An 18,509-nucleotide genomic window follows, 5' to 3' on the forward strand; every position below is an offset into this window, starting at 1 on the left:
TATTTTTATACTTACTTTATTATTACTAATACTGGAGAAATAGGATTGCCCGGTCGAAGACCAAGTCTCATACCTGCAGTTCTGGTCATAGTTGGATTTGAAGCCTTATTCGGCGACGGATTACATTTGGCATAGTTTTATTAAGTTGATAATTTCATAGTGATACTTAACTCTACAGTCTTTTTATAATCTAATGTCACAAGGTTGCAGAAAATCCATTCGTAGATAATGGAGATCAACGTTGAATTTGTGGCGCCTCACACCACAGATATTTTAAGTTTCCCGCACTGGTTACAATAAGGTTATAGATGGACTTAAAACAGACTCCAATTGCAAAGTACACGGTTGTTGATAGACTATGTTATGTGGGAGCTCACCCGTTTTGCTTATTGTACCAGTTTCGAACATTATAGTTTGTTTAAGTGATTCAAAGTTGGATGTTATTTGTTATTTATCTTACCATAACTCCCACAAATTCATATATCTTATGGAGCTGTCATCAAGAATATGTAGTCCAGTGTTTTTTTGTTTTGCAGTCAGTGACAGACACATAGACAGCTATTGATGTTTGGTTTGACGAGTTGACTAGCGCTATGAAGAAGCTTTTTTCATTTTTTACATGTTCCTGTACGCCTGCCGTTCTCCTCTATGCAGCGGCTCGCAGGTAATTTTCTTTTAACTCTTAATTTTTAACATGGCTTCTTAATCTACTGCACTTAAATCTGACTAGTTACGCAAGAATAACACGTAAGTAAAATTCAAATTAGAAGAAAATTTCGATTCTGGAACATAAAAATGTCGAATGACGAGTTTCTTGGATTACTATTTATCAAAATATTCATAAAGGCTGAAAAATTTATAGGTGAAATGGAAAAAAAGCCGGCTTTTCAATTTAAAAATTAAATGAGTACAGTGACAGTAATTTAAAAGAAAGGTTGGTGAAGTTTGTGTTGTTTTTCTGTTCATGAAAACTTCTTACACTTATTCAAAGAACTAGAAATTTTTTTGTGAGTATTTTGTAAACTCATAGAACACTTGTCATGTTTGAAATCATGGATATTCGGTAAGAAAACCTAACAGACCATTGTACGGGGCTATTTGTTATTCGATACTTGCGAGCGTTCATGGCTACCATTGTTCTACTTTTTCAAGTAAGAGTATTAAGAAGTAACCAGCCTTTGTCACGACCAGTATTAAAATAAAAGGATACCTTTTCTTTTCAAACTTTGCATTTTTATCAAATATTAAAATTTTTAACTTAATAAAATTAATTTAAGTTCTATTCTCCTGCACCCTTAAACGCATGTTGACAGTGCTCTTTGCCGTAAACTGTTGAAAACGTGGCAAGTACTCAATAGAGAGTTATTTCCGGAAAAATCGGTTGTGGTCCTCTGGATCCGAAATAGTGATTTTTAAAAACTGGAGTATGTAGTGAGATTATTCAAAAACAAAAAGATGGTCAAATTTGAAATGCAGATACGATTAAATGCTTCAACCAACTAGAATAGCCACTTTACTAATTTGATTTTTCGGAATTTCGGTCGATAGCTTGTAAGCATTTTTTTTAAACTTAGCACACCATTGCATATATGTTGATAGTAACATTTATTTTACTCATTTTCCCATGAAAATTAATCAAGGTCGCTTGCGATTGAAAGATACATTTCATTGTAATGTGCGGCCTCAATACCAATGAAATGGTAAAGTAGGAAAATTATATTTCGAATTTGAAAGATTTTGTAAGAAATAGCTTTTACAATTTCAGATCTATCTAAACCTTATATTTGGAAAATTTTTCTGGGAGATTTCGTTTTTTAGCAGTTATGGCCAGAGATTTCACCTAGTGTTACTTCATAATAATGTACGGTTTTATTTATATAATAAGAGTAAGAATATGTTTTAAAGTTCATTAGTTGTAATAAAATATATAAATTAGAACTTTGGCTTTCTTAGATTAGTAACGGTTTTTTAGTAAAGATTTTAGTAACGGTTCCCAAGGGCAGACACAGCAATAGCTAGACCAATTTGCAAAAGCCACTTTTTGAATTCAGAGGAGAACATGATTTTGATTTAAACGGTACTTTGAGGAATCAAATTACCATCTCAGCTAGAAGATAGGTTTTTGTTTTTTTGAAAATTATGTAAAAATCGCAATTATACTTTCAGATGTAAAAGAAAGTTGAAGTGAACTGTGAGATTCATTCTGATCTTTAAAAGGAAACAAAAAGGATTCTGTAGAGCGAGAAAGAGTGAGCACAATGGGGCAATTATTGCCAAGCAGTTGGTATGAACATGGTGGGGATGGTGGGTCTGTACGGCATCTCGATTGTAAAGAACGCTGCTGCAAGAACAGAAGGACGCTGGACGCCAGTCGCCTCCAGAAAGCCATATTGTTGGTGTAGTCAGTCGTCCACTAGTGCCACGGCCGCCAGCGCAACTTTAACCAACACGCGCGCCTTCACATAGCCACATAGGTATGTTGGAAACAGTTATTAACTGTTTTAAACCTCCCACAAAACTTTGAATCAGCTGTTTAATATAAGTAGTTATTCTAATTTTTTATATTATTTCCTTAGATTTTTTAAGGACTTTTTTAATGTTTGTTGATATAATGGATTTTGAATTGGAAATACTTAAACATATCCTTCCTTATTTATCTCTCTGCAAATTTCTTTCACTACATCGGTGAAATATGTAAAATACGATAGTGCAAAAATCTGGAGAGTGATACCTTCAAAAATCCTCTTGCTGCAACAATTCCTCTGCTTTTTCGAGGGGTTAATCTTCCAAACGCAAGCTATTGTCTGCAGAAAACGCTCCTATCTTCAGCTGCTTCCAAGAGGTCAGGAGGCCCGCAGAATATCCGTTGTCCTGACTAGAGATTCGCTTTCGACCTTCGCCTTGCCGGCCTCATTCCCCATTAACTCTAGAACCATCAGCATGTTATTTACTTTTACCCTGATAAGTCTTTCTAAATTTTTAATATTTATTTATAAATTCATTTAATGGGAAAGCCGTAGAAAAATAGTTTGAATGAATCTAGCTCGTAAGATAATGTATTGCATTCGTGCAGGTTTTCCATTTTTCTTGAAAAATCCTTACTATCTGAAGTACCACTTCACTGAATCGATTTTATTAGGTGTGGGAAATTTTTACGAATGGTTGGGTCGAATAATTTTTTTTAACCTTGATAAATACGTTGTATACAAGTTTTATCTGAAACGTTTTAACAGGAAAATTCATTTAAAAGTATATTTGGTAGAGAAATGGAGCCTTACATTTTCATTTTTACGTAATAAACATGCTCTTCTGAACTATAAGAATTAAATAATGTAATCAAATTTCCAAATTAAAATATAATCAACTCGCTGCCGTCATCTTCTAGAATTGTCAGAATAGATTTTTTGTTTTTGTTTTGTACTTGCGATGTTTTTCTGCCCACAAAATTTGCTTGCAGTTTTTCTTTTTATTTGAAAATTTAAAAAAAAAACTCCATTTAAATTATTATAGGGAGGTGATGTTTAGCTGACCTCGGTTAATTGTCTGTTCTAGCTGTGCATTAATATTTATAAATAACTTCTATTAATTCTTATTATTCAGAGATATAAGGTATAAGATTTCTTTTTAAAATGTTTATTATTAATAGGAGTGTTAATTGGAATAAGTTGTCTTCCTAAGAAGGAATTACTAATAAAAATCCTAAGTTTAAAAAAATACTTTTTTCGAACTCTTAAAACCGGACACCGGTTACTTTTGTTGAGAGCTTAGCTTCTAAAATTTGCCACTACCGCAATACTTTTTCTTACTTCTCTAAGACGAAGTGAGATTAGTCTAGTTAATATTATTGGCTAATGGGAGAAAACGTAAATTTTGACAATTTTGTTGTTGTTTGCTTTTAAACTTTCACTGTAGAATACAAGTTACATAATTTTTTGAACATTTAGGTAATTTTTTTTTTTTGAAAATGTTAACAGGAATTGTTGACAATGAAAGCGTTATACTCGAAACTTTTATAGCGGCCTTATCCAAACTAGGGTAATCTGGTTTTCCCTACGACGCTTCTCGTAACATGCGAATCTACTTCCTGAATGATAAATATCGAGCTATAAATCTTACCTTGAAAAAACCTTATGGTAGGAAGTACAATTTCGATGAAGTAGGGACACTGTGGAAATGGAGCATGTTTTCCTTACACAGCGTCTTTCTCAACGGTGGACTAATTTTGAAACCAACTAACACTTGAAAAAACCGACAAGACTTTAGGAACTCTAGTAAGAGTATTCAACGCAGACCCAGCAGACCTTCGTTATCTCTAGAATCCCTTACTTTTAAATTCTAGATTTGTACTAGAAGTAACTCTAAAGCCAAGTCCACTAGGACCTAAAAAATCTATGGATCCGTTAAATGTTTGAATTCTTACATATTGTCAACAACTTCTGTAAGCCCTACGTCTAGTCTTTAAGAAATATCATAAAGTTGTTGCTAGTTCTAGGGTACCCACAGGGTCAATAATAGCATAATGCACAAATCTGTCTTTCGTATTGCTTTACCGTTACTGATAATAATATGGTATGCAAAGGATGGATGACCAGGTGTAAATGTCGGGAAAATGTCCCATCTTTATAGTCACACATAAAGGCTATCACTTTTCTTGGAAATATTTCCCCAAAAAATAAATTTGTTGATGGTTACTCAGAGAAGAGCATTCTCAGAGAGGAAATCTTGGAAAGTGTAGAGCCAGGAGGAAGTTCAGTTACAAGGTCCGCTACAATAATATTGAGTATATCCACTACGTAGTTAAATCTTCTGAAATTTATCTGAAAATCAAGAATTAATCTTTAAAAACTGATGTTTCGCATACTTATTAAGTTTTGTAACGGTTATATAAAAGCTTTCATGAAATCCCACTAGTCATCGTTCATATCTTCTTATAAAATTAATCTAATCAATTTAATTTGTACAAATTTTGTTTTATTTATTGTTTAAATAAATGTAAATAAGTAGATTCTTTTTATAATTATTATTTAATTATTGCATAAGCATGCCTAACTAAAAATAAAAATGATCGATACGTTAGTTAACTCGTTTTGAATGTGAAATAATTGTGTGCGGAGAATCGTTTAAGAAACTCAATTTTCCGATTAAAAAGGAAATATTCCAGTCTTCAGATTTTAAATTTTGAGTCGTTAGTCCTTGCCGTCATTGTACTGTTTACATATTAAAAATGATTACTTAAAACGATTTTCTTCCCTCAACTTCTCTTTTATTCTTCCTTTTTCCTTAATCAATAATTTCATATTGATTGCCATATTTTGTAATAACCTTGAATTTTACTGAAACTCAGTTGTTTTTAACTGGAAGGAAATGATTCAGTGGACAAGTTTTTCTGTTCTACTCCGGAAGCAGTGAGACCAGCAAACTCAAAAAGCGTTTAGTATAAAGTTTCTAGGCCAGCTAAAATCCATTAGTCCTCAAGTTTCAAGTAGGTAATAGTTATTGTACCAAAACATTAACAAGTAAGATTCTAAGATACAAATTTCGTTAAAGGTATTTGCTTTAAATTTTTGCAATTCTAACCGTGCTTTTTTGAGAATCATCCAAAATGTTGCAAAATAGGCAGGAGATAAGCCTTTAAATAGTATTAAAACTGTCCGGTAGGACAGTTGTATAAGGGTTGATCGCCAAAAACTGCACGAAAAAGCGTATCGTTGAAAAACACCCAACTTTGACAATTTTTTTCTCTTTTTCTATAAAAGATAAAATTCCCAAATTTTCTTTAAAATACAGGGCAAATCCTCCTTTATAACTGTAATTTTTTTGCAACCACCCAGATCTAATATATTTCGAGAAAAAAGTTGCCGAAAATGAGCAAAAACGGCTTTTTCAGAAATTGTTGTTGTTCTTCTTGTTGGTGTTGTTACCTTTTTTTGTAAACTGCGTTGCGCCTAAACGCGAGAACCGATTTTCATGAATGAGGTGTCATTCGATTCGGAATTTTTTGTAGATGTGCCTTTTGGGGGTCTCGTCGCTGTACATCGAATGGGAGAGGAGTTAGCCCCCTTTATGTAAGGCCCCCTCCAAAATTATTATTACTAATTACTCTGTAAATGTTGGCCCGATTTTGATAAAATTTGGTAGGATGATAGGGTTAGGGCTCCCCTACGTAACATTAAAGCGGCGATCTGCTCTTACACTTGTTAAGGGGAAGTACAGCAATCATTTCAAATTATCGACACGTGAACCGATTTTCATGAATGAAGTGTCGTTCGAATTTTTTTTTTTTTTTTTTTTTTTGCGCATCAACAGCTGAGGTCATTAGCGCCCGGAGCTTTTTCCAGTGCACTGCCGGCCTCCGGACAGTGTTCTCTCGTTACAGACAACACTGTCCATCACCGGACAGTGAGCTGTAAAAAACTCCTAGGAAGAGAAAATCTAAGGGTCAGCTGCTGGATTCGAACCCGGGACCTCCGCGTGGGAGTCCAGTATGCTAACCTCATAGCTAATCCCTTCCCTAAAATGTTCGTTCGAATTGAAATTTTGTGCAGATTTGCACTTTTTGCAAAACTCTCCTAATGAGGAGGGGAGTTTGCCCCACCCAAGTAAGGCCCTTTCTAAAACTATTATTACCAATATTTCTATAACTTAGTCCGATTTTGATAAAATTTAGCACGAAGAAGTGATTAAAGCTCCTCTACGTGGCTGTGAAGTGCCATCATGCTCTTACACCTACTAAGAGGAAGTACTGCAATCGTTAAAATTATCAATGGGTGAACCTATTTACATTAATGAATTGACGTTCGATTCAAAATTTTTGCCTCTGCCTTTTAGGGAGAAGTACTGTAATCACAGTTTTTTTTTCTTACTCCTCTTAAAAGGAAGTACTGAAATCGCAGTTTAGTTTTGCTTTTTACGTACAAATACCTTCCTATTTTATATAAAAAGGCTTTCTCAAAACTCTCCAGTGGTAGTTACGGTTCCGACTTAACACCTTATCAGGTTATAATGATAGAATGCTTATTCCAAATTTTAAAAAAATCAGTAAAGCAAATATGTAACTTTGCAAAATAGACAAAATTGAAAATCTATCCAAAAGGTACAAAAATCCCCTTATAAAAAGTTACAGTTTAAAATGTTAAGTATAAGGGTTGATTAAGCGCCAAAAGGTACACAAATCAGCAAGTACCCAACATTTCATTCATGCTTAGTTGATATCATTTAAGTAATTTTGCTGCATTAACTTTTCCTTCACATTTTTTAGAATTTATTAGATGTCACAGCAGACCCTTATGCTGGCCAGTTCATTCATAATAATATTTTGTTATAATTATGATAAAATGTATATTATATCTTCGTTTTTAAATAGGTACTTTATTTTAACTCTATTCCAAATTATTCTTCGGATTTATCTTTAATATGCTCTTTATTCTGAGAAGTCACATACACATGTATGTTAAAGTAGAAAAAGATAAAATTAGAGTCGGGTACTGTTTAAATTTGAATGACGGATTTAAAACAATATTTCAGTCTTGAATTCGTCTTACTGAAATATTCGTGAGCACAAATAACACACAGTTAATAACAAGTAGATTATTCAACAATATTTATTCATTTCTCAATTGTAATTTAGTTTAGTCCCCCTAATTTTACTTGTAGTAAAATACTGGAATAATTAGCTGTCCTAAAAGTATGCATATCTTATTTATTTTATATTACCTACATATGTACAACATTATGAGAAGCATTATGACAGCTAAATTGAGAATGTAATTGAAGAAAACTATATTATTTGCGATAAAGCCAGATTACTAACCTTGTTAATTAAATTGTTGGAACTATTTTGGAGCAAATGAAATTGCGTATTCTGTTTGACGAAATCGGCTAATCCTTAGTACTAGAAGCGACCAAAACAAAATACTAAATTTACTTGGAACTTTTAATTTTTTGTTAAAACAATCTCGCACAAACAAACTTTTAATGCAATTTATTGTTGTGTGAAATAAAGTGACAAAAAATAATTACCATTGTAATTCTATGAGTTTTAGAGAGAAGGGGATCCATTGTTATGATCTGCCATCTGTACCCCTGGTTACTTGTAACCCATTACTTGCTTAAAAAATTAGTACAATGAAGTTCTTATAAAAATCAATTTAAGAATTAAAAAAAGATACTTTTAATAATTCAGTTCCGCTCCAATCAGAACCACATCTAACACAATGCATACGAGGCGGGATCGTCACCGTAATTGAGAATTACGCCGTCATTTTACTGCCAGAATCTTTCAACTATATCTAATTAATTGTCACAGTAATTATCTACACACGTTACGGCACTGTAAAATAAAGGTAATGTAATTTCATTTTTTACTTTTAAGCAAACTTTTGAAGTAGGAAGCCTAATTGCCTATGAAAATTCATTCATTAAAAGTTATTGGTTTACTCAATAAGTTTTATACAATTACAGTCTGTCTACGATAACCACAATTTTCATTTACATAAGTGGGTATCTACATCTCAGCTTGGAACTTGTTTAACAATAATTTATAGGCTTCGTTTCTTTCGGCCGAATATTTTTTAGTCTTAATGAAATTAAATACTACCAGCGATGCCAACCAAACATCAAACGAACAATTCAAAATTAGCAGAAAAACGTGTTAAAGATTCTTGGGCGTTTTCTGTGCAGAATTTGTAAAACTCCTTACGTGTATAATAATGAGGGGTGTGCCAGTGCTCCAGGACTGAAATGATGATTTCCAGTTAGTGTCTAAGTGACCTTGCACATTCAATGTTATATAATGTTTTTTAATTGTATATTTGTATTTTTGTCTACTACTGTTGTTTATTATACTGGTCGACTACTAATACTAAACACTTTCCATTTATTGGTGCATTTATTGTAGTTTTAATTTCCGGTTTCTTCAAATTCCTCAGAAGACCTGATATCATGTCTAAATTTCGAAACTTGGCGTTTTGCTTAGAAAATAAGAATTACTTCTTCGGCTTCAGTTTTGGTTTTTCATTTTGAGTTATGTTAACCACATACATCTGTCTTCTAGAGAGACACATAATGGTTAATTCCAGTGAATATTCAAATTAGAAAATCTGCAGTGAGAGTTTGGTTCATTTGGTACCGAGTAAATTTAGGAGGAAGAAGTGTCAGCCCTGATACCTTACAATGGTAGCCCCATTCTTAAACTCAATCAGGCGAGTCTTCAACTAAAACACTGTATAACTATTTGGGGCTTTTCGTTTTGTTTGAAGAAAATTTATAACCAAGAATTATTGCAATTATTACAGATAATGGAAATCTGGTTTTCTGAAATTATTAAATTTTCATTTTGAATTCTGCAGAAATTGATACTAATTTCGTGTGAAAGTGATCGTCAGTGTATCCCTTTCCATTCTTTCCTTCCTCCATCATACCAATCTCACAATCACTTTTTATCTCAAGTTTCTTATCTGCCTTCCGCTTATTCATATCTAAAATACTCTAAAAGAACACACATTTTCTGTACATATATATAAGCGTTAGTCTGAATTTATTTAAAGTAGTTCGAGCGATCGAGACAGATTTCAGGGAAGTTGCTGTTCACAGATTACCATGTATGTGTAAGGGCTTTTCTTTTATTATTTTAGATGTTGTAATCGTACAGATTTTCTAGTTAAACTTTTCACCGGATATAACTTTTTTACAAAATTTCTGTGTCTGTGTGTTTTTTTGTAGCTTAGTTTTCCCACTAATAAGAAGAACCATAATGCTAGGGAATTTATTATTCAACATATTTCATACTTATATTTTACATGTTTTCTAGCAGTAACATAAAATAACTAATAAATTTTTGTAGAAAAAAATATTAGTGAATTTGGTTAATTAAGTGACATAAAACTGGTATTAAATTGTTTAATAATAAGTAGTAATAGTAAGAATATAAAAAATGGAACATTAAATTCCAGAACAGTCGTAGGTAAGATTTGAGCGGCGTTATCAGGGCTCTTTCCGGCAGGCGATTCTATCAAGTTAAACCTTCGAATTTAGTATGAAATAACAAAATCGCACCACAGAAAGTATTATTTTATTAAAGGAGTTATCATTTTTTTTTAGGTTCTTTCGAAAACGCACCTACGATTTTTTTAAACTTTTTTTTTTAGTTATAAAAAAAAAAATTAACACTTCTAGGAAAATTCAATCTGTATGAGGGTAATATGTGAGAAATGGGTTAAGTGATTTTTATGTAAAGTAAAGTAATGTAAAGTAATGATTTTATTTGAAGTTTGCATAGTTTGCATCTAAAACTTTTACTGAAACCTTCGATTCTTAAGTGCTAAGAATCGAATATTACTTAAACGGTTAGACTTTAAAGAAAATTTGTGAGTTGAATGTTGAGAAAAGTGGTAAAGATAAAATCGTGTTTGTTCTCAAAGGATTTTTATTTGTCTAATATTAAGAAAAATAAATTTGTTTTCCATAGTAATTAGTACGAGTTATTGAAATAAGAGATGATTTTTTAAATATAATTTTTTTTATTTTATTTTAAATAATTGTAAAATTCCATAAAAATTGAATTTAATTGACTCACCATCAATTGAAAAAACTTGCATCTACAATAATGACGTCTAATAATCGTGTCCATTATTTTTTAACAGGAGAATGAAGTTCATATTATTCATTATAAGTGTAATCAGTTTGAATAAAGATTCACTAGAAAGAGAGATAACACCCTTCAGGTAAGCCATAATATGTTCATTTTCAATTTTTCATTCATTTTAATGATTCAAATAATTCTAATTATGTTTCCAACTGATATGATTTGGTGGAAATGGGATATATGCAGGCAATTTTTTGTTGCTATGCAACAACAAAAAAATCTGTAGTTTATAGGATAGCTAGCCATAGCCATGAAGTAGTCAAGGAAGGGGATTAATTTCAGTTTTGATGGAACGTTTGATTTATTTTTGTTGAAATTAAACTATATCTACGAGCTTTTCTAAATAATTTTAGCTTCACCAGCGAGATGAAGTGCTGCCAAAAAATATAAATCTAAGGAAAATGAGCATTACTTTTTTCTCGTTTTATGTTCATATGTCTCGAAGGTTAACTGTAGTGTGGTTAAATATTTGTTGTAGACATCAAAGCATTTACGAAAAAGTTAATATTAGAAAAGAGCCATAGCACTTTACGTTGCATCGCTCTTTCATTCAAGCAAGCAATCTAAACAAACATAGAACCTCCACATGTAGTGGCACCTACTATACTGTTGCCACTACAGATTAGGGTACACATTCATGACGAAACGTTTGGGTGTTATATAATTACACTGTTTCAAGACTTATACCCAACAAACGAGGGTTCAAATATTAAAAACAAAAACAAATTAGGAAAAGAGACAAATAAGTAAGCAACTTTTATGTTTATTTCTGTATTCACCTCAGAAATAACGACAAGCCTCGGTAAAATAAATTTAACACTCACAAATCTTGGTCTAGAATTGATTAGATTTCCAGCATGGATTTATTGGAGCATTCCTTGTGCCTTCTTTGCCAGATTAAACAACTGGAGAGAGCTGGTGTCAGGTTTTCTCCTCTGAACAGCCGAACTTTTAATCATCTACGGCCCTTTTTACATACAAAAATGTGCAGTGTTGATTCTCGACAAAATCATCCATTAAACAACCAATTTTATCCTGTAATCAACTAGAATTATATATAAATTAAAGACAGAAATGTTGGAGTTAAGATGAAGATTTTGTACACTAATTCTTATGGAGAAGATTAGGTATCTCTGGGTAGATAAAATAGTTTCGGCAGATAGGTGGCAAGGTAGTCAAAGCATCAATTATGTATTTTTGTCTGAGGTCATTGAAATATTAAAAGAATTAATGTAGTCTACACCAAATATTTTCATCTGACTGAACACAGCTCATAGCGCTAATAAGTTGAAAAGCTTGGCTTTTGACGAAAATTGTAACATAAGGTAATAATTTAAGAGCGGGTATCCCTTAGGTGTCTTTTTAATCAAGCTGCAATATATACCAATTCCAACCATTTTTTTTATTTAAAGAATAAACCAATTGTTTTCAGTAAAATTTAAAATTATTAGTTCTACATACACAGAGATCATTCTTTAAGAAGTGTTTTGGGTACAGGATCATTCAAATCATGTGAAAACAGTGTCTAGAAATTTTAATTGAATGCTTGAATTTGTACAAATCACTAAAATAAGTTTGATTTCTGTTTCAACAGGGATACATTGTTTGGATACAATTTCAAACCGGCATCGTCATATATTTTAAATAAATATAATTCTGCTGATCAGGTAAGTGTAAATTATCGCTGATTTTATCCATCGTTACGCTCATTTTTTATACTCCAGACCGGTTTCGGATTTTCATCAATGTCCTGAGTTCGCTTTAGTTTGTTTATTACATTTGATAATTAGTGAGGGTGTTGTGTATGTATGTGTTACTAAAAAGTAAATGTGAATAATTTTTGTAAAAATAGTGTTGGCTAGTTTTAATTACATCGAAAACGAGACTTAAAACCAAGTAACCTTCTCAAGAAATTAGAGCTCAAAACCGCGTTTAGGATGCCCAATAAACACGGGACAGAATGTGTGCACTAACCGAAACTACCCTTAATGCTAACTGATGTTTGTCCTTACCGAGAGTGGTGAACCTGTTTTGGCCAGAGTGGGTTAAGGTCAGGCAGACACATAGATCACGCTCCAACAAGCAATCCATCTTAAGCAAACCACCTTATCAAATGCAGTCACCTACTGAACGGTATCTACATCACAACAGCGTTTACAAAAGCATTCTGAATGACCAAATTTACTTTACAAACACACAGACAGCTGAGCAAACCTCTCTCCCAACCATTATTTATATTTAAAAAAAAAAAAAAATAACTGAATATGCTTTATATAACCTACTATTTAAAGTGTTCTTTAAAAGATTTTACATATTTGTGCACTATTTATTAAGTATTAGAATCATATGATTAGAAATATATAAGTTTACCATAATTACATCCTAGAACAAATGAGTTTGTCACCTGCATAATTTCGCACGAAACTTATAAAAGACAACTTGAATTCTAGAAAGACACATTCTAGTTTTCATTAATTTTATTTATTTTTTGCCAAAATGTATTACTCTGTACATTAACATTTTAAGTAACGCACCTCACTTAATCAGAAAGTGTAATATGAGGTGGATACTTCAAGTGAAGTACTCTGTAACAGACTGGCTAAACAACCTCTAATGGGGAAGAAAAACCAAAACTAGTCAGGCATAAAAAAAAAAGCTTACGTCGGATAACATCAGAGATATAAATAATTTAATGACAAAAAACAAATCCCAAATATAAAATTAATAAAATATGTTTTTCTGTCACATCGTTAAATGACGAGCTTAATACATTCTGTTTAGGAAGTTTTAATCATTGTTGATTTGCTCTCAATTTCTGTGTGTTCATGGTTACATTAATTAAGTCCAAACAAAAATGTTTGATGAATAAATTGAATGTTTAGCCAGCCGGTCTTACATTACAAACTTCAATGATTGTTTGGGGCCCAAAAAAACAAAAAAAATGTACTCCTGGTGTCCTTCTTAAGAACTAGTTTGTGGATGTAGGGAAGATAGGTCAAGAACCAGTTCCGGAAAAAGGACACCAAAGGAGTCCGAAACGCCGAAAATGTATTTATTTATTTTTTCCCATTTAATTTATTAAAAATAGTTTTACATTTTATATTAATAATATTTCAAAAACCAAAGATTAGCCATACTTTTTAATGTATGAAATTTTGGTATTCCTTATCTTACTCTGTAACTTCCTTTTATTACAGTATAAAATTCCTACCTTCACGTGATAGTGAATATTTTTCGCGTAATACTTCTCATGAAATTAATAAGTCGCAGAAAACTAATACCAATATTATTAATTAGTAGACAATTACATTATTTGTTTATTAGAATTTAAGTTTTTAACTTAAACTTCATAGTAAATACATTTTATGACGCAGATAGCCATTATTTTTAAAGTTTCGCACAATTAACTTCTAGCTTATTGAAACGATTGCAGAAAAAATTTAATATTTAACCCAATTGGGTATTTTTTTTTTTCGCATTCCTTGCTCAATACAATAAGCACCTGTTACATAAATGTTTGTAGTTAATTATTATTTTTGTTTTTTAGATAAACGAATATTTGGAACAGTTAGAAAAACAATTTCCGAAATTGGTTACATTGGAAACTATTGGGCAGAGTGTTGAAGGAAGGCCAATCAAAGCAGTTAGAATATCAAACAGTAAAGTACCTGATAAGCCTGCTATACTTATTGATGCAGGTATTTTTTTAATTTTCTATTTAATAATTCAGTAGCACATTTTCCGTTAAAGCATAGCATGCTATGTATTATTATACCACTTGTATTTCATGATTTTTTTTTCCTCAAAAGATTTTCATTGTGCTGCCAAAGTGTATTTCTTTCGACTGGAAGCTTGGGTTACCTGGATGCCGGCATCTGCCTTATTATTGTTATTATTATTTTAATTTAAGGCGTGTCAACATCGTGAGAAGTTCACGGAAAGTAAGCTGTAAGAAGCTCCTAGAAAGAAAATAATTTAAGGTCCGCCAGCTGGATTGGAACACGAGGTCTCTCTCTACATGAGAACTTCGTACGTTAACCACAAAGCTAATTCCCTCCCTTCTCTGCCTTACAAACTAAAACTAGAGCAAAGATATGTGAAGTGTACGATTGCAAACAGCACGCCTTGGGCCAATAGCCGGCAGACGCCATTTTTTTTATCCTTATACTAAGTATACTAAGTACTTATCGTTATATGCAAAGTATTTTATATTTATTTTTATTTATTTATTTTAAGGAATCCACGCAAGAGAATGGATTGCACCAGCTGTTGCTCTTTACATTATACACGCATTGGTGGAGAACTCTGAACAAAACATTAATCTAACAAACTCCATTGAGTGGCATATCATTCCGTTGTTGAATCCAGATGGTTATGAGTTTTCTAGAATTGAGGTGATAATGAATGAACTATTTATTATTAATTTATTCATTTTATTCGACAATCTTGAAAAATTTTAAAGTCAGAGAGACAAGAAAATGTTTGTCATAGTTTTTGTGAACGATTTTCATTCCAATTAGAAATTAATGCTGAATTTTTCCATAATTTGAAGCCTCAAGCTTTCATTCGGTGAGAAATCTTTTATTCTCTGGGGTGAACTAAGGCCCTTTGCTATCCCGATGAAGAACTATATAGCATTATACTATATAGCATACCTAGTAGACGGTAGTCCAGTCCTTAGTAGTACCGACCAATGATTCTGAACTTTTTCACACCTCATGAAAGATCCTTGGGTTTATTTCTCTGCCTTAAAAACTTCAATAGAAGGGAACCAATCAGCTGCCTGAGTAGTCCCAAAAGATCTTACCAACAACCCTGAACCAACTCTGAATCAATATTATATACATAATTGCACCCAGACTAAAAGAACTCTACAACAAAATTTAGCTCTTTTCTCCATCTGTCAAAAGGGAGACTAGCATTAGGGATTTTTAATATCTCACGATAAACATAATATTGACCGACCGACCGTATTGCCTACTTACAAAAAACAAAAGGTAAACCGAAAGGTCAGGTATCTAGAAAACTGAATAATGCTCGGAGTTTATAATAAAGTCTAATTCCATTTTTGGTTTTCAGAAATAGCCATATTAAATAATATTAAAAAGAAACACCAAGTTTTAGCTTTCTATGACTTTTCGCATTCAAGATCTTAAGAGAAATCGTGCACAGACATGCAAGAACACACTCATAAAATATTGACCTATTTCATTGAATAAGGTCTCAAGACACCTGTTCTGGTAATAACTTATTTCGAAAGTGTGATCGTCCATTTCTTCCAACTAAGAGAGTAAGATGAGGTATATTGCAGTTATTTGTTTAGGACTGGATCCTTAGTCTCTCTGGATTGTTCTTTTAATACTCAAATCACTTATTTCAATATAAACACACATGAAGAAAAGACAATTCATTATGAAAAAAATGTTAAGCTATTTTAATAATGTAGAAGTGTAGTAGTATATTTCTTATTTTAATCTCCCTTCTACAATTTTAAATATTTTGCATACAAAATTTAGGTTTGATTTTAGGACAGAATGTGGAGAAAGAATAGGGCCAAAACTTCTGATCCATTCTGCCCGGGGGTAGATTTGAACAGAAATTTTGATTTATATTTTGGAGGTATAAATATATTTTTTTAAACTGAAAATTATTAAACTTTCCAAGTTACTGGTATTCATTAGATAAGACAATAGTGTTGATTGATTACTTTCCAGGTAATGGGACCAGTATAGATCCATGTGATGAAACTTTCATCGGAACTGGACCATTTTCTGAACCGGAAACAAGAGCGCTTAGAGATTACGCGCTAAAACTGAGAAACGTCAAATTGTATCTGACCCTCCATAGCTACGGGAAGGTTAGTTTACTCATGCAAGTTCATTTTTTGTACTCCCTTAATTTTGTTAGTTTTGCGGAAGGAATGGCTAGGAAGCGAACCGTATCCGCGGAAATTAAATGTTGATATGCATTGCGAAAAAGGTAAAAGCTATATTTCTCTAATTTATTGTTATTTCTTACAATTAACCTCAATGGCTAATTTGCATTAGTGCAAAAGGCCAGTATAAAAATAAAATAAAATAAGTAGAATATAATATATATATATAGTATATATATATAATGAATTCAGAGTAATATGGTGGTTGTCTGTCCATATTAATTTTATCTTCAGTAAATATGTTTAGCTGAAATATTTTTAGTTTTAAGTTTTTTCTCTAACTTTTTTAGTAGAAGAATGGTCATTATTGCAGCATTTATGTTTCAGTACTTCTTATATCCTTGGGGTTTTGGAGAAGAGCTGCCTAGAGACTGGAAAGATCTGGTGTGTATCTAACCGAATCACTTCAGATAATGATTATATATTATTTAAGATATAATTAATTACTTCAGGTAATCAGATATTTCATGCTTAGGTTTAATCTAATTGCTTCTTAATATAGGACAGACTGGCCAGATATGCTGAAAAAGCTCTTTCTTCTGTGTATGGAACACGATATCGAGTAGGCTCCTCGACCCAACTATTAGGTGAGTTTACCGTTTATTCCTGAACTATGAGGTGGTTTTCTCCAATGTTACCCACTACCTCTAGGACTCTTAACTTTTTTAAGAGTCTAAATTCAGCGATAAAACCTTTTAAGTTTCTCAACAAAACTGTGTAGTTGGCATAAAAAATAAAAGAAAGAAAAGTATAAAACATCGTTCGATGTCAAGGGTACCACTTGATGGATAAAGTTTTGTTAAAAATTAGCTTTCTTGATTTTCCCAAACGCATTACTTTTCGTGGAAACATTTTTTCAGGTACAGGTTTCAGTGTAAAGCACATATCCATCATCTGTTCGCTATTAATAAGAACTGTATGTAAAAATTCAAGCCTTCTCTGTCCTGAGTGTTTATCAGTCCACGTCTCATGAAAATTACGTTAATATTGAATAAGACAGGTGGTTGCTTCTATTCCAAGAAATTCTGCTAATCCGACGTATCTTGCGGACTATCTTTCATACATTCACAATATTACGTTAAGGTTACATTTAGATGGAGCTTCATATTCAGCATGAAGAATTGGCAGAAAAATATTTGTGGTGTTATGAAAACCTACCTGTTACAGGTGCTGCCGCCGGCGGTAGTGATGATTGGATGAAAGCGAAAGCAGGAGTGAAGTATTCTTACACGGTCGAGTTACCAGGTGGAGGAGAGCTAGGATTTGATCTTCCACCGCGACAAATACCTTTTGTAACTAAAGAAACCTTTGAAGCTATTAAACTTTTAGGTTATTTTATTGCAAATCAAGGACTTAGATAACCAAAAAGTATTCTACTTATAATACTAGTCTTTCTTAAAATTGAAAAGAAAAATTTCGTGATCTCCAAAAGAAATGTTGAAAAAGAGTATGAAATAGGTTTCAGTTGTGTCCAAGCATGGCTTCCAACTCGATTTTTTGTAAAGTCTTGCCAACATTATGTATCCTTTTTTTTGAAAAAACAATGTATAAATGTACTTAACCCAAAAAATTCGTGATTTTATGTCAATAAATAAATATTTTCCTAATGTTTTTGTTTTTGCTTAAATCTTCTTTATCATGAAAAAGCATACTTTTCAAGAGGTGAGTGAAGTAAATCTGCTGCATAAGTAAAGAATGTTCCAAATGTCCATCTTAAGCCTATTGCTTTTAGGTCCAGCAGATTATCTACTAAATGTTAAGAATTTTAGCTAAAATTACTAGCTGTCGGCTCTTTAGTCTTTCAACCTTTAGTCAGGAGTATCACTGTTACGAGCCTAAATTGGTTTGAAAATTAATTGAACTGGAAAAATCCAATATCAATACCGATGTTTAGATTAGCGGATTGAGGTCTGAAAAGTTGTTTTTTAGGAT

The 18,509-nt window shown here is 32.3% G+C and overlaps 1 protein-coding gene across 2 annotated transcripts; it reads left to right on the forward strand.

The window, feature by feature from the left end:
* The first annotated feature begins 536 nt into the window (after positions 1–536).
* LOC141450382 (carboxypeptidase B-like) lies at positions 537–18,184 on the forward strand. Of its 2 annotated transcripts, XM_074120761.1 has the most exons (11): positions 537–664; positions 2,167–2,474; positions 10,641–10,721; positions 12,237–12,309; positions 14,190–14,340; positions 14,879–15,036; positions 16,171–16,261; positions 16,357–16,499; positions 16,905–16,961; positions 17,080–17,164; positions 17,745–18,184. In XM_074120761.1, exons 3-11 carry the CDS (start codon positions 10,645–10,647, stop codon positions 17,936–17,938), a joined length of 1,029 nt encoding a protein of 342 aa, XP_073976862.1. In that variant the 5' UTR covers positions 537–664; positions 2,167–2,474; positions 10,641–10,644; the 3' UTR covers positions 17,939–18,184. The 2 variants fall into 2 exon arrangements, with proteins under 2 accessions (XP_073976862.1, XP_073976861.1); XM_074120760.1 differs by lacking the exons at positions 537–664; positions 2,167–2,474 and adding an exon at positions 9,484–9,599.
* The last annotated feature ends 325 nt before the right edge of the window (positions 18,185–18,509 follow it).

The sequence above is a fragment of the Rhodnius prolixus genome, unplaced genomic scaffold (genome assembly GCF_049639745.1).
Source record: "Rhodnius prolixus isolate KJV_2025 unplaced genomic scaffold, Rpr scaffold_2, whole genome shotgun sequence".
NCBI lineage: Eukaryota > Metazoa > Arthropoda > Insecta > Hemiptera > Reduviidae > Rhodnius > Rhodnius prolixus.

Excerpts from the sequence above, each read along its gene's own strand:
- LOC141450382 (XM_074120760.1), top strand. Across the intron at positions 16,262-16,356 it reads TTTTGATTTATATTTTGGAG|GTAATGGGACCAGTATAGAT; the intron begins GTATAAATATAT and ends ATTACTTTCCAG. Across the intron at positions 16,500-16,904 it reads CCCTCCATAGCTACGGGAAG|TACTTCTTATATCCTTGGGG; the intron begins GTTAGTTTACTC and ends TTTATGTTTCAG.